The 14024-nt window shown below is 40.3% G+C and overlaps 1 protein-coding gene across 1 annotated transcript in view; it reads right to left on the bottom strand.

The window, feature by feature from the left end:
- The window catches only part of SPMIP2 (sperm microtubule inner protein 2), a gene marked incomplete at its 5' end in the record, with an annotated part of 52962 nt that overhangs the window by 29691 nt on the left and 9247 nt on the right, over positions 1-14024 (bottom strand). Inside the window, one exon of the mRNA XM_082642582.1 lies at positions 59-117. Within this exon, the coding sequence (XP_082498708.1) occupies positions 59-117 (59 nt within the window). The remainder of the gene's footprint in view (positions 1-58; positions 118-14024) is intronic.

Genomic DNA, 14024 nt, shown 5'->3' with positions numbered 1-14024 from the left:
TAATTTAGGAAGGAAACACATTAATTAATTGATGTAAAATGTATGAGTATGTGCTTACCATGGGTTCTGGTATCTGTGGCTTAGTTTCTCAACAGCAGCTTGACTGAACTCTTCATACTGTAAAAGGAAAAACATGAATCAAGTCCCCTGATTCCAATGTCACTGGGCACAAACATGTCTGAGAGTCTGGGTTCCTGGTCAAAAAGGAGGTCAGGTTGAGCAATTAAACAGGAAATGCTAAATTCAGTTGAAAGAAGATGGTCTTTTGATTTTTGAACCGAGAGGAAAAGGCATAAGAGGTAAAATAACTCTGAGCCTCTGTGCTTTCCCTTCCCTCTCTGTCAAAGGACAGGTGCTGGGTCCCAAGAAGAGTGTCATCCACAATCTCTAAGCTCCTAATGATTCTGTGTCTACACCAGCAGGCATGCAAAACCACAATTTATCATTTAGATTCAAACAGCTCAGCTCTTTTCACTTCACCTTGCCCTCACAGAATTAGGAAATGTGATGGCTATAGCATAGGAAAGAGCTGGGCGATAGACAGCCTGTGGTGCAGTCTAGCTCTGAATGTTCCTTTCAGAAAGCATCACAGAACATCGATAAAATATTTGGCTGCTTAGAACTAGTTCTCACATGAAAACATAATCCCCGTGCCCTTTCATGTGCATAGAAATTATCTCTCATAACTGAATAGATGACTATAGACTGGCCTCTTTTCCCCAGGAACTGTCAATGGAGGACACATTTTATGCATAAACATGGGAAATGGGGGTGTCAAACTTATACTGAAAAGGGTTTGGGGCCTTAATCATTTCTCGATTTTCCATACTAGGGTTGGGAAACAGTGATAAGGATTATCAAAAGTACTTCACTTCAGTTTTGTCTATTTATTTTTTATTTATTTATTTATTTATTTTTGGCTGTGTTGGGTCTTCATTTCTGTGCGAGGGCTTCTCTAGTTGCAGCAAGCAGGGGCCACTCTTCATTGTGGTGCACGGGCCACTCACTATCATGGCCTCTCTTGTTGTGGAGCACAGGCTCCAGATGTGCAGGCTCAGTAGTTGTGGCTCACGGGCCTAGTTGCTCCACGGCATGTGGGATCCTCCCAGACCAGGGCTCAAACCCACGTCCCCTGCATTGGCAGGCAGATTCTCAACCACTGCGCCACCAGGGAAGCCCTTCACTTCAGTTTTGGAATGCATTTTTACATTGATGCAGGATGCTATAGTCGTAACATATCAAAAAGTAGCAAAATCAAATGAGGCAACTGACAAGGGATAAATTTCCAAAATATACAAATAGCTCATATAGCTCAATATCAAAAAAACAAACAACCCAATAGAAAAATGGGCAGAAGACCTAAATAAACATTTATCCAAAGAAGACATACAGATGGCCAACAGGCACACGAAAAGATGCTCAAAATCACGAATTATTAGAGAAATACAAATCAAAACTACAATGAGGTATCACCTCACACCAGTCAGAATGGCCATCACTAAAATGTCTACAAATAACGAATGCTGGAGAGGGTGTGGAGAAAAGGGAACCCTCCTGCACTGTTGGTGGGAATGTAAATTGATACAGCCACTGTGGAGAACAGTATGGAGGTTCCTTAAAAAACTGAAAATAGAGTTACCATATGACCCAGCAATCCCACTCCTGGGCATATATCTGGAGAAAAACATAATTCGAAAAGATAAATGCACCCCAGTGTCCATAGCAGCACTATTCACAATAGCCAAGACATGGAAACCCCCTAAGTGACCACTGACAGATGATAAAGAAGATGTGTTGTATATATATAAAGGAACAGTACTCAACCATAATAAAATAATGCCATTTGCAGCAACAAGGATGGACCTAGAGATTATCATACTAAGTGAAGTAAGCCAGATAGAGAAAGACAAATATATGATATCACTTACATGTGGAATCTGAAAAAAAAAAGATATAACTGAACTTATATACAAAACAGAAATAGACTCACAGACACAGATAACAATTTTACGGTTACCAAAGGGGAAAGGGTGGGGAGGGATAAATTAGGAGCTTGGGATTAACAAATAAATAGTAGTTCATATAAAATAGATAAGTAACAAGGATTTACTGCATAGCACAGGGAACTATATTCAATATCTTGAAATAAGCTATAATGGAAAAGAATCTGAAAAAGAATACCTATCTATCTACCTATCTTCTATCTGTCTAACTGTATCACTTTGCTGTACACCAGAAAATAAGACAACATTGTAAATCAACTATACTTCAAAATGAAAAAAGAAAAAAAAGTAGCAAAATCATATCCTAATGTTAATATCAGAGGAATCATCTTGTACTCTTTTTTATCTTCCCTGTTTTCTTCCTTTCTTCTCAAGCTTTGGTTTAGAATGACTTTCCTGATCAAGTGCTTCAGAGTTATTTGTGTTGGGAAAGCAGATCTATTTACTTAGGTCATCTTCTCAGTGATGAAGACCTGAAAATTGGTCACTTCTAGAACTTTAATGTCCATGTATAAAATAAACAAAGAAAGGAAGGGACAAAATAAACAAGATTTAAATGCCAGGTTGACCCACTATTCCATAGAAAATTTGAAAAGTGATAATCTGTATGTAATGGTAAAATCCTTGTTTCCCAATTGATTTCTGACACATGATTCCCTAAATACTGACCTTATCAATGGACTTATAAATAATTTTATTATCAGATTTTCGACAAATTTCCCAGGACTTGGACAATCTTCTTTGATCTTTGTTCCCATTTTTAATAACCAAAATTTCATTGTCTTAATTTGGAAAGACTGTTCTTAGAAACATACAACAGATTCATTTGCCCCCCAACCCCTCTATTTCTCCTACAGTTAATCAGCATATAATATCATAAAAATTTATCTAAAATAAGTTGACCCTTTTCTATCTTAATTAATGAAATTCATCATGATTTATTTGGACAGTCATGCTCACTCTGCTATTAAATCTAATGAAATTCAGAATCAAAAAATCTTTTTTTTTTTTACCGATCAGTTATTCATAAGAGTAAAGCAAAGACTGATTCAAAAACAAATTCAACATCTTCACAGAAACAGATAACAACTGATTAGTATATTCTCTATCTTAAGGAAATCAGTGAGAATCTTTACAGTTATTTTGCATGTTTTCAACTAGCGAAAATAATTGTAACTTTAAATTGGGTATTCCCTATTAAGCAACCTTTAAATAAGTCTAGGTATTAATTTAAAAGGATATGTCTGGTAATTACATTCAGGTACTGTGAATTAGACACAATTTCTGAAATGAGCTGTTAAATTTGAGTTAAAGTAATCACAGACATTGGGGCCCATTCTAGTTAACAATGAAAATCATTGCTTAAAAAATTCATTTTTAATCCCAAATCATCTCTAGTCTAGAACTGCCATCACTGAGGAATCCTCTTGCTTTCTTGCTGTACTTAGCTCAGGATGTTTTTCCTAATATATCCAGTTTTGACTTTCCTTACTAGAAAGGACCGTTTTCCATCTCTGTAACTAAGAGGTCTTTCTCGCCAGCAGAATAAGTACAATGGCAATGCGTTTCAAGAATGTGTGGACACTAGAGTTTCCCTTCGCCATCCTCCTCCTTTGTAACATAGAGCTCTCAGTACCAAACATTGGAGTGGAAAATCCCCTAAGGCTACCTTTTCTTATGCTAATGTAATTTTTTCTTCACTTGCTTCCATTTGCAAAATATTACTGTTAACTGCTTAGGTGTCTTTCTTCCCACAGCCAGTGAGAAGCATTCTCATTGCTGGCGTTGGGTCACCAAATTGCATAATGCTGCCTATTCTAGACTGGAGCTATTGAAGGGAGAAAGGGGGGCTTCAAGCCTTTGTGTACATGGCGCATTTGAAGCGTTCATTTTATATTCAGAGCAGGAGTAGAAACAAAACAGTTCTCTCTGAAAAATGTCAGTGTTCAAGGCATGGATTCTGTGATGCATTTTTCTCACTAAAAAACAAAAATTGAACAATGCAGAGGCTCATATTTCATTTTATGCCACATTATACGTGAGCTTGAGTTGAGTACCACATGAATTATATCCTGGTCTCCTTTTTTTTTTTTTTTTTTTTTTTTTTTTTTACTGCACTGTTTATTTAATTTGAATTAGTACATCAACTTTCAGCAAACAGACTAAACAGTAAGTTTCATGAGTTCCTTGACTCTGGCCCCAGTATGTGTTTTCTGTGGAGTATCCAAATAATGAGAAACATATTCCATTATGTTTCTAATGTGCTTATCATAATATAATTTTAAAATCCAGGACCTCCGTGGTGGTGCAGTGGTTAAGAATCTGCCTGCCAATGCAGGGGACATGGGTTCAATCCCTGGTCTGGGAAGATCCCACATTCCAAGGAGCAAACAAGCCCATGCGCCACAACTGCTGAGCCTGGGCTCTAGAGCTTGTGAGCCACAACTACTGAGCCTGCATGCTGCAACTACTGAAGCCCACATGCCTAGAGCCTGTGCTCCGCAACAAGAGAGGCCACCAATGAGAAGCCTACGCACCGCAGTGAAGAGTCCCCCCACTCACTGCAACTAGAGAGAAAGCCCGTGTGCAGCAATGAAGACCCAATGCAGCCAAAAAAAAAAAAAAAAAAACAATAAAGTGAGCTAAAAAAAATCCATGTAGGCAAGAAAATACAGTATATAGAGACATTAATAATACTAGATCCCATTTCTTGAGACTGTACTAGAGTCTGTACTAGATACTATGCTAAGTGCTTTCTACACATCTCACCTAATCCATTTAACAACACTCTAAGTTATTGTTATTATCCCTGTGGAAGACAGAATTCTAAAGACCCCCAAGATTCTCACTCCTTGGTATATACACCTTCTCCCAGATATTCAACCAAATACTAGGTACTGCTGTGAAGGGATTTTGCAGATGTAATTAAGATCCCAAATCAGTTGACTGTAAGAAAGGGAGATTATCCTCAGTGGCCCAAACTTCATCAGGTGAGCTCCTGAAAGGATCTGGGCTCTTCCAGGCAAAGGGGATTTGAAGTGTGAGAGGGATTTGGACATGAGGGAGAGCATCTGTTGCTGGCTTTAAAGATGGAGGGCACCACGGCTATGGTATGTGGGCAGATTCTCGAGGCTGAGACTGGTCCCTGGATGACAGCCAGCAGAGAAATGGGACCTCAGTCCTACAACCCCAAGGAACTGAAAGCTGGAACAACCCCATGAACTCGGAAGAGCCTCCAAGCCTCAGGTGAGATCACAGCCACAGCCAACACCTTGCATCCAGCCTAGTGAGTGCTGAGCAGAGAACCCAGCCAGGCCTTCTTGGGACTTCTGACCTATAGAGCTGTGAGCAAATAAATGGTGTTGTTTTAAGACGTTATGTGGTATTAGGTTATGCTCAATAGAAAACTAATGCAATGCCCGTTTTATAGGTGCAAAAACTGAGACATTATAAAGAATAGTAGGCAGACTAGCATGCAAAGAAAGAGGGAAAATGAAAATTTCTTCAACTGGCTACTTTTGCATATTCAGTTTTTCATTAAGGCATAGATTTGCCCTGAAAAGCACTATGAATCCTCGCTGCCTCATTTACTCTCAGAGAGAAGGCACATTTCTATTATTTTTTCTGCACTTCCCCAGAGAGATTAATGTTTTCCTTATTCACGTGATAATTCAAGATACACTAGAATTTTATTTTAAAGCAAGATTAGAGCTTATTCTGTTGGGAATTGTTAGGATATGTGATGAGTAACCAATCATTCTGCTACCAGCCCTTTATCCAGAGTTAGCAGAAGGTCCCTACCAGGGTGTGAAATACGAGTGGATTCAACTATTCAACCTACAGAAAAGCGACATGGGAGCTTCCCGAGTCTCTGCTTGTGCCCAGTGCACAGTTTCTGAAATATAATCAAGTGCCTGGCTGGTGACCGTTGTTACCCTTGGAGTTTCCTAATGTGTTGGCACTGTTGTTAATTCAAAGGTTAGGAGGAGTGTTCCAAGTTAACTGTCCAATTAGCTCTATAACACAGAATTACACTGGGGGTGGCAGCTCAGGCACTGTGAACATAACAGTATAACTAAGTTTCAGTAATAAAAATAGGCTAAGTAGTTCTCAAATGACTGTTGAATAAGCTGGGAGGAAAATAATTCTCAATCTCACACATGCTTAAAAGCTCATCCCCCCCCCCTTCTGCAACTTGGTCTCTTAACAAAGACTCTGAATGAGAAAAGAATGGGATTTCAGTCTCCGTCTCCCATCATTTCTTGACGATCACGTACGCTGTGCTAAGCACTGCACGGAGGGCTGTGGATGCTGTCAGTACAAAGCCAAATAAGACACAGCTCTCAGACCTCAAGGTGCTTACAGCCGTTTGGGATGTGGCTGGCACTGTGGAGACCAACTGTCTCACCAAAAACTTCAACAACGATCACAGCACAAAGAAACTTCCTACGAATTCCTCCCCAGCTGCAGGAGCCCACAAGGCTTCCAAAGCACTTATTTTCAATGCCACTTTCTTTGTGCCCAGAGACAGTGGGACCACGTACCAGGGGCCCCTCTGTTGAATGGGTTATTTTCAATTTGCTCAATTAAGATTTCTTGGATCCTAGGTTCAGTCCTGGGAAGAGAATAGATATCTCCAGATTGCTATGCATTCTATGCATTTTTGTCAAAGCAGTGGAGGTACCCCGGAAGTGTTGTATATGAATAGTAGGGAAAAGTATAATCCTAAATTTATAATGGTATTAGAATTTCCTCCAAAGATCTTAAAAAGCCAAGATTTAGAAAACATATGTCCTGGTATTTTAGCCACCTGTGCTTGGGATATTAGATCACACACAAGTTTCCAAATTCTTGACAGTAAATTTAAAGGACCCTGGCTGTGGAGCCAACGTCAGGTTTACCAGAACCCATTCTAATTTATACAACTTTTTCTTAGCTTTCTATCTCCCTATCATCATCAAATACTATTCATTGAAAACCTATGACATATGCTTAATACTAACTTTAAGAAGTGTAATTTTTTAAAAAGGTGATGTTTACATTGAGATGCATACTCAAGATGCATGTCAAGACTTACAAAAGCTAGTAACCACCATGATGTATTTTTAGCCTCCCTTAATTAAGAATAAAATCACTCATTAGACTCTGAATTACACTGAGTTCCTTTCTTTCTTCCTCCCTCCTTCCTTCCCTCTCCCCCCCCCCTTTCTTTTCACATTTCCACACCCTAACAAAAGATGTGAACATTAGGATGTCTTTTTTTCCAATTCACCAATAATCATCCATAAACTCACAGCCACAAGGAGGAAGCCCACATCTGGCTGGGGCTGGGATGCCTGGTGACATGTGGAGTGGCAGTGTCCCCAGCTATCAGTAGAGATGCTTCTCTTTCCAAACCCGCTATTCTTCACGGAATGGGTTTGAACACAGCACAGAGAATGCATATCAGTGATATGTGCCTCGCTTGTTGTTTTCATGGTCTGTTCCAGAAAGGAAGCATCAAACTTAAAAACTTATTTCCTGGGAGTTCGGATACAAGTAAGTTCCTTCAATTTATTTGAGGAATCCTATATAAAGCCAGGATTTATAAAATGGAGAAAATATAACACCTGCATAGAAGGGCATTGATGATGTTAATATATTATTTTCAAGAAAAAGGAGGGTTATTTGGCTTCTGTAGCCAAGGTTTCTTCTCCTTCATAGGCAGTCAGCATGTGGCCCTCCCCTACTAGAGGCTTCCCGTGGTACCAGGAAAGCCATTACTTTACACAGCACTTAAGGATGAAAGGTGCTCATGTAATTATTTTTATATTAAATGACAAACTGTTAGGATGCAAATAACTCTAAGAAATATAAAGTGAGAAATAAACACACACCCATCTGGGAAAGAAACAGCAGCCATCCCAAGGCGCTCCTAATTTTAGGAAAGCTATTTTCTATTTTGCTTTTATAAGTTGGTTGGAAAAGGAAGCTTTATTATCTTTCAAAAGTCTTCTATATTGATAATAACATCTGGAGATTAGGAGTGTGAGATCTTAGGAATTTTAATGAGACTGTTTGTGATTCACCCAAATGAACCCAAAGGTAAATGAGAAGCTTGGGGGGAAAAACACCCAGAAATTCTAAAATGTGTGATTGGTGGTCTACATACTGATCAACTGCACACCAACAATACTTCTCTTTTCTAGGTGATTTTGAAAATTTTCTGGGACGCTGTCGTGTGAAGGTGGGTTTGGGAGAATGCACAGGGTGGGGCTGGAAATAAGGTACAGTTTGGGGGGCGGGGAACGTCACTGTCTTCTCTTTTTTTTCCCAGAATGCCAAAGATAATATTCGATGATATGTTTTGAAGCACTCTAGAGTGCTTATTACACAGAAACTGGAAAATAATAAAACTAAAAATAGAGCTACCATATGACCCTGCAATCCCACTCCTGGGCATATATCCAGAGAAAACCATAATTTGAAAAGAGACATGCACCCCAATGTTCACTGCAGCACTATTTACAGTAGACAAGACATGGAAACAATCTAAATGTCCATCGACGAATGGATAAAGACGATGTGGCACATTTATACAATGGAATATTACTCAGCCATAAAAAGAACGAAATAATGCCATTTGGAGCAACACGGATGGACCTAGAGATTATGATACTAAGTGAAGTACATCAGACAGAGAAATACAAATATCATATGATATAACTTATATGTGAAATCTTAAAAAAAATTACAAATGAACTTATATACAAAACAGAAATAGACTCACAGACATAGAAAACAAACTTATGGTTACCAAAGGGGAAAGGGGAGGGGAGGGATAAATTAGGCGTTTGGGATTAACATATACACTACTATATATAAGATAGATAAACAACAAGGACCTACTGTATAGCACAGGGACCTTCACTCAACATTTTGTAATAACCTACAAGGGAAAAGGATCTGGAAAAAATAGATATATATGTATATATAACTGAATCACTTTGCTGTACACTTGAAACTAACACAAGATTGTAAATCAACTATTCTCCAATAAAAAAATTTTAAGATTTAATAAAGAGAATAACTATTACTAAGCTCGCTCTTATTATGTCAAATATGTGGGTGATATCCACTACTGATGATTCATTTTACTATCATGAATGAAGCATCTGTGTGCAAACGATGCAGAGTGGTGGGGATCTGGGAGAGGCTTGAGGCCCCGTGAAGAAAGGATGGGCCCTTAGGAGACAAGGCAACCGGGACTGACCCGGGCAGACACTGCCTCAGGGAAAAGTGCTCGCCCTGATGAGCGCCTCGCCCAGCGGCTCCAGCCCCGTGTTCCGACTTCGTTTTCTGTCCCTTCCTCTCACACACACTGGGCTCCCACGAAGTCCCTGAGCTCTCGGCCTGGGCTGAGATCCCAGCTCCATCACTGACCAGCTGTACAGCCTCAGGCAAGGGGCCTCGGCTGTCAATATCTCCGACCCCTCCTCTGTAAGATGAAAATGATCACAGTGCCTTCCTCACATAGTAAATAGTCAACGGGAGCTCTTTTTTAAAAAATTTATTTTATTGGAGTATAGTTGATATACACTGTTGTGTTGGTTTCTGGTGTACAGCCAAGTGATTTAGTTATGTATATTTTTTCATATTCTTTTCCATTATGGTTTATTATTAAGATATTGAATATAGGTCCCTGTGCTATACAGTAGAACCCTGTTGTTTATGTTTTATACATAGTAGTGTGTATATGTTAATCCCAAGCTCCTAATTTATCCCTCCCTCACCCCCTTTCCCCTTTGGTAACCAAAAGTTTGTTTTCTATATCTGTGGGTCTGTTTCTGCTTCATAAATAAGCTCATTTCTGTCATATTTTATTTTATTTTACTTTTTGGCCGCACTGCACGGCATGTGGGATCTTATTTCCCACACCAGGGATCGAACCCGTGCCCCCTGCAGTGGAAGCACCAAGTCTCAACCACTGGACTGCCAGGGAAGTCTCTCTGCCATATTTTAGATTCCACGCATAAGTGATATCATATGATATTTGTCTTTCTCTGTCTGGTATACTTCACTCAGTATGACAATCTCTAGGTCCATCCATGTTGCTGCAAATGGCATTATTTCATTCTTTTTACAGCTGAGTAATATTTCATTGTATATATGTGCCACATCTTTATCCATTCCTCTGTTGATGGACGCTTAGGCTGTTTCCATGTCTTGGCTATTGTGAATAGTGCTGCTGTGAACATTGCATGCATCTTTTTTTTTTTTAACATCTTTACTGGAGTATAATTGCTTTACAATGGTGTGTTAGTTTCTTCTGTATAACAAAGTGAATCAGCTATACATAGCATGTATCTTTTTGAATTATGGTTTTGTCTGGATATATGCCCAGGAGTGGGATTGCAGGATCATATGGTAGCTGTATTTTCAGTTTTTGAGGAAACTCCATACTGTTTCCCATAGTGGCTGCACCAATTACATTCCCACAGCAAGAGCTCTTTTTATGTTTACTTTCTCTAAATAAATTCACAGTGAGAAAAGTGTCTCATAAAGCAACCGACCTTGGATTGATTTATTCGACATCCATCAAGAAGTCTGTTCCCATGTCCATGAAACTCACAGAAGCCCTCTGTGTTCATAACACGGGAATTTGGGGCAGATAAACAGGAGGCAGGAGTTTCAAAGCCTCGAAAAATTTCCTTTTTATTATATGACACTGTATCCCATATAAATATATTATTGGCGCATCCCCATGGTTCTCTTCTACACAGGGTTTATCTTCTACACATCGCTTAAAGTATTATACCGTATGATATATTGGTTGTAATAGCTGTTATGATTCACTGATTTAATATTGTCTTTGGGACTACACCTATGAAGAGTCAGTCCTCAAGTCCAGTATCGCATTGTTTCTGTGGGAAAACCAAGTGTCAAATCATCTGGCCCTGAGGTCGGATGCAGGAGCAGAAAACAGGCATCGGGAGACCTGGGTTAAAGCAAGGCCAGGGGAGGGAGACACGAACCACTTAGCTACAAACCACTACGAACCCAGCTACGAACCAGTTAGACACACTCCTCAGTTTGAAACCAAAGGAATTGTTTCAGTGGTCTCCATATACTGTTGCAGAAACAACACACAGTTTGGCAGAGACCAAATCCATTAAAAAAAAGAAGAAGAAGAATGTACTGCTCTTAAATCTGAGACAGTAACAAAAGCAGTGATCTTTACTGGTTTATTACACGTGTATCATCATTGCACTGCAGCCCCACATCCGAGCAGGAAATAGCCAAACACAGAAAGACCCAGAAGAGAGACCCAATGTTGTCATTTTCACTGACCACTGCAATGTGGGAACTTTTTCAGGTGTCACTCAGCCTGCAAGTCACTATCTTTCTATCCAAATCCAGATGATCTATAGACCCCTTCCCAGTGCCCCAGAGAGGAGAGACCATTCCCGGGCAGGAAGCAGCTGCCCCAGGCATGTTACCGAGTCTACTGCAGGTGCCCGAGCTTCCTTAGCTGCTGGTCTTACTGGAACCTAGAGCAGGAAATTAGGAAGAGCAGCTGTTCTGGCTATAAAAATCCACTAGGTGAAGGTTTGTGCTTAAAATCAAAGTTCTGAGTTATCTCGGTGGGAGCCACCGAGGAATCTCTGAGGTTAGACAGAAACAAGGTGCCACCTTGGTGGGACTCTTACAGACACAGACGTCACGGGGATGTGATCGAGGGCTACCAAGGCAAGGAGCCAGAGAAAGAAAAGGACGTGGATGGAGATGTTGCCCTGGGTTACACTGCACTAAGGAATGGACCAGCTCCCTGTCGAGGAGGTGTGAATTCATGGCACAGATGCTCACATGTTATTTGTGATTAGGGGCTTGTTTCTAGGCATGGAGTGTCTGTGTATCTATCAGCTCAAACGTCACTTCCAGCCAAGTCTCATTGATCAGAAGGGCCTGCCTGGAGCTCTGCGTTGATAAGGTATCCAAGTATGGGGCTTGACTCAGAAGCTGACCTTGGGGGGCAGGGGATGGAAGCAGGCCTTGGGTGCAGGGTTGGGGGAGGTTAGCAGTCTTGGTGACAAATCCTAGGCCTTAGCTGGTGGGTAAATCATATGTGGTTCTTGACCTGTATGTACAGTCATTCTCAGTGCATCTTTTTTTTTTTGCATTACGCGGGCCCTTCACTGTTGTGGCCTCTCCCATTGCGGAGCACAGGCTCCGGACGCACAGGGTCAGCGGTCATGGCTCACAGGCCCAGCCACTCCGCGGCATGTGGGATCTTCCCGGACCAGGGCACGAATCCGTGTCCCTTGCATCGGCAGGCAGACTCCCAACCACTGCACCACCAGGGAAGCCCCAGTGCATATTTTTGTTCTCATGATAAAGTTCTAAGTCCAAGGGATCCTTTAAGACTTGTTTAAGATCGTTACCTGAGATAAGTACATCTTTGAAAACAATTACTGTCCAAATGCTGGGGCCAAGAAAATGCACGGATGACAAGTCCTCACAGCCTATGCCAAACAAGACCAGCTTCTATGTGAGCCACAGGGCTGGGTGGTGGGGTGGTCTCTGTATGGTTCACACTCAGTCCCACCAGGGTTCAGAGGACCGCGCTATCACGCAGAGCGGGGATTTAGAGCCGTCTGTGAAATTCCATCAAAAGAAACCAAATAAATCCCTTCCTGGAAGGCTAAGTCAAGGCTGACGTGAATCTTGCATTCACAGCTGCACACACTCAAGATGGGCAACAGATCAAGGGCTGTGCACAAAAGCCCGGCATCACTGGAGAGAAGCAACAAGGCAACAGATGTTCTGGACTCTGTTCAAACTGGCTGCCTTGCTTTGGGTCTGTCCTCTTCTCACTGGTGGCCACTTTTGATATCGAATCAAGTTTCTGATCTTCGTCTTTATTGCCTGAGTAAGACCCAGTTTAGGAACCCGAGCCCTCATTCTGTGTCACTGGCTCTGAGTGACATTAAGTACAAAACCACAGTCCCAGTCATTGACATCGGGGTGTCAACTGCATGCCGGGTACCAATGCAGAGCACGTTCCTCATGCCCTCATATTTAGAAGTCATGACATAACAAGAATCATGCTAAGACATAGTCTTTTTATTCAGAAAAAAAAATGTGATTTTTATTGTAATTGCATGGGAATTATTTTTATCAATCTGATAGATTTGACATCTTTATGATATTGAATCTTCCAATTCATAAACATGATATATCTTTCCATTTATTTAGATCTTGTTTCAATAGTTTTATCATTTTTCTCCATGTGTTGAACATCTTTATTTTTTTAATTGAAGTATAGCTGATTTACAATGTTGGGCCAGAATATCCTTTTTTAAGATCTATTCCTACATACTTTGTATCTGTTGATGACACTGTTAGTATCCTGTTTTATTGCATTTTCTGTCTGTTTCTCATATATAAAAATAAAATTGATTTTCGTACCTGGATTTTGTATCCTGTTGACTACCAAATTCTCTTATACTTTGAGGTATTCTACGTGGACAAGTATATTATTAGCAAATAATGATAGCTTTGCTTCTTCCACTTCAATCCTTACACATTTTATACTTTTTTTCCCCCTTACTGCCATGGTTAAGACCGCCAGTACAAAGCTGAATGAAAAAATCATGATTTGGGGAATCTGTGTCTTGTTCCTGATCTTAAAGAGAACTATGATTTCAATGTTTTATCATTCAGTATTGTTATTGTTATAGGTTTTTTGTTGTTGTTGTTGTTTTTTGTAGATTGTCAGATTAGGGAAGTTCTCTTTTATTCTTAACTTAACCTAAAAGGGTTTTTGCTTTTTGGGTTTTGTATGTAACTAGGAAAACCTTATGCTAGGAAGTTAAGAAACATAAAAGACATAGAGCCTTGATGTGTTCCAGGCATGGTGCCCAGCACTTTACAAATGTTTCTTTATGACAGCCTGATAAAGCAAATGCTCAGGTTCATGATGAAGAGGCAAAGAGGTCAAGGAACTGGCCAAGGCCACTCACAGCTAGCAGGTGGCAGGAG

This window comes from Mesoplodon mirus (assembly GCF_964341445.2).
Source record: "Mesoplodon mirus genome assembly, chromosome: 2".
NCBI classification, from domain to species: domain Eukaryota; kingdom Metazoa; phylum Chordata; class Mammalia; order Artiodactyla; family Ziphiidae; genus Mesoplodon; species Mesoplodon mirus.
This window is presented reverse-complemented; position numbering and strand designations above follow the sequence as displayed.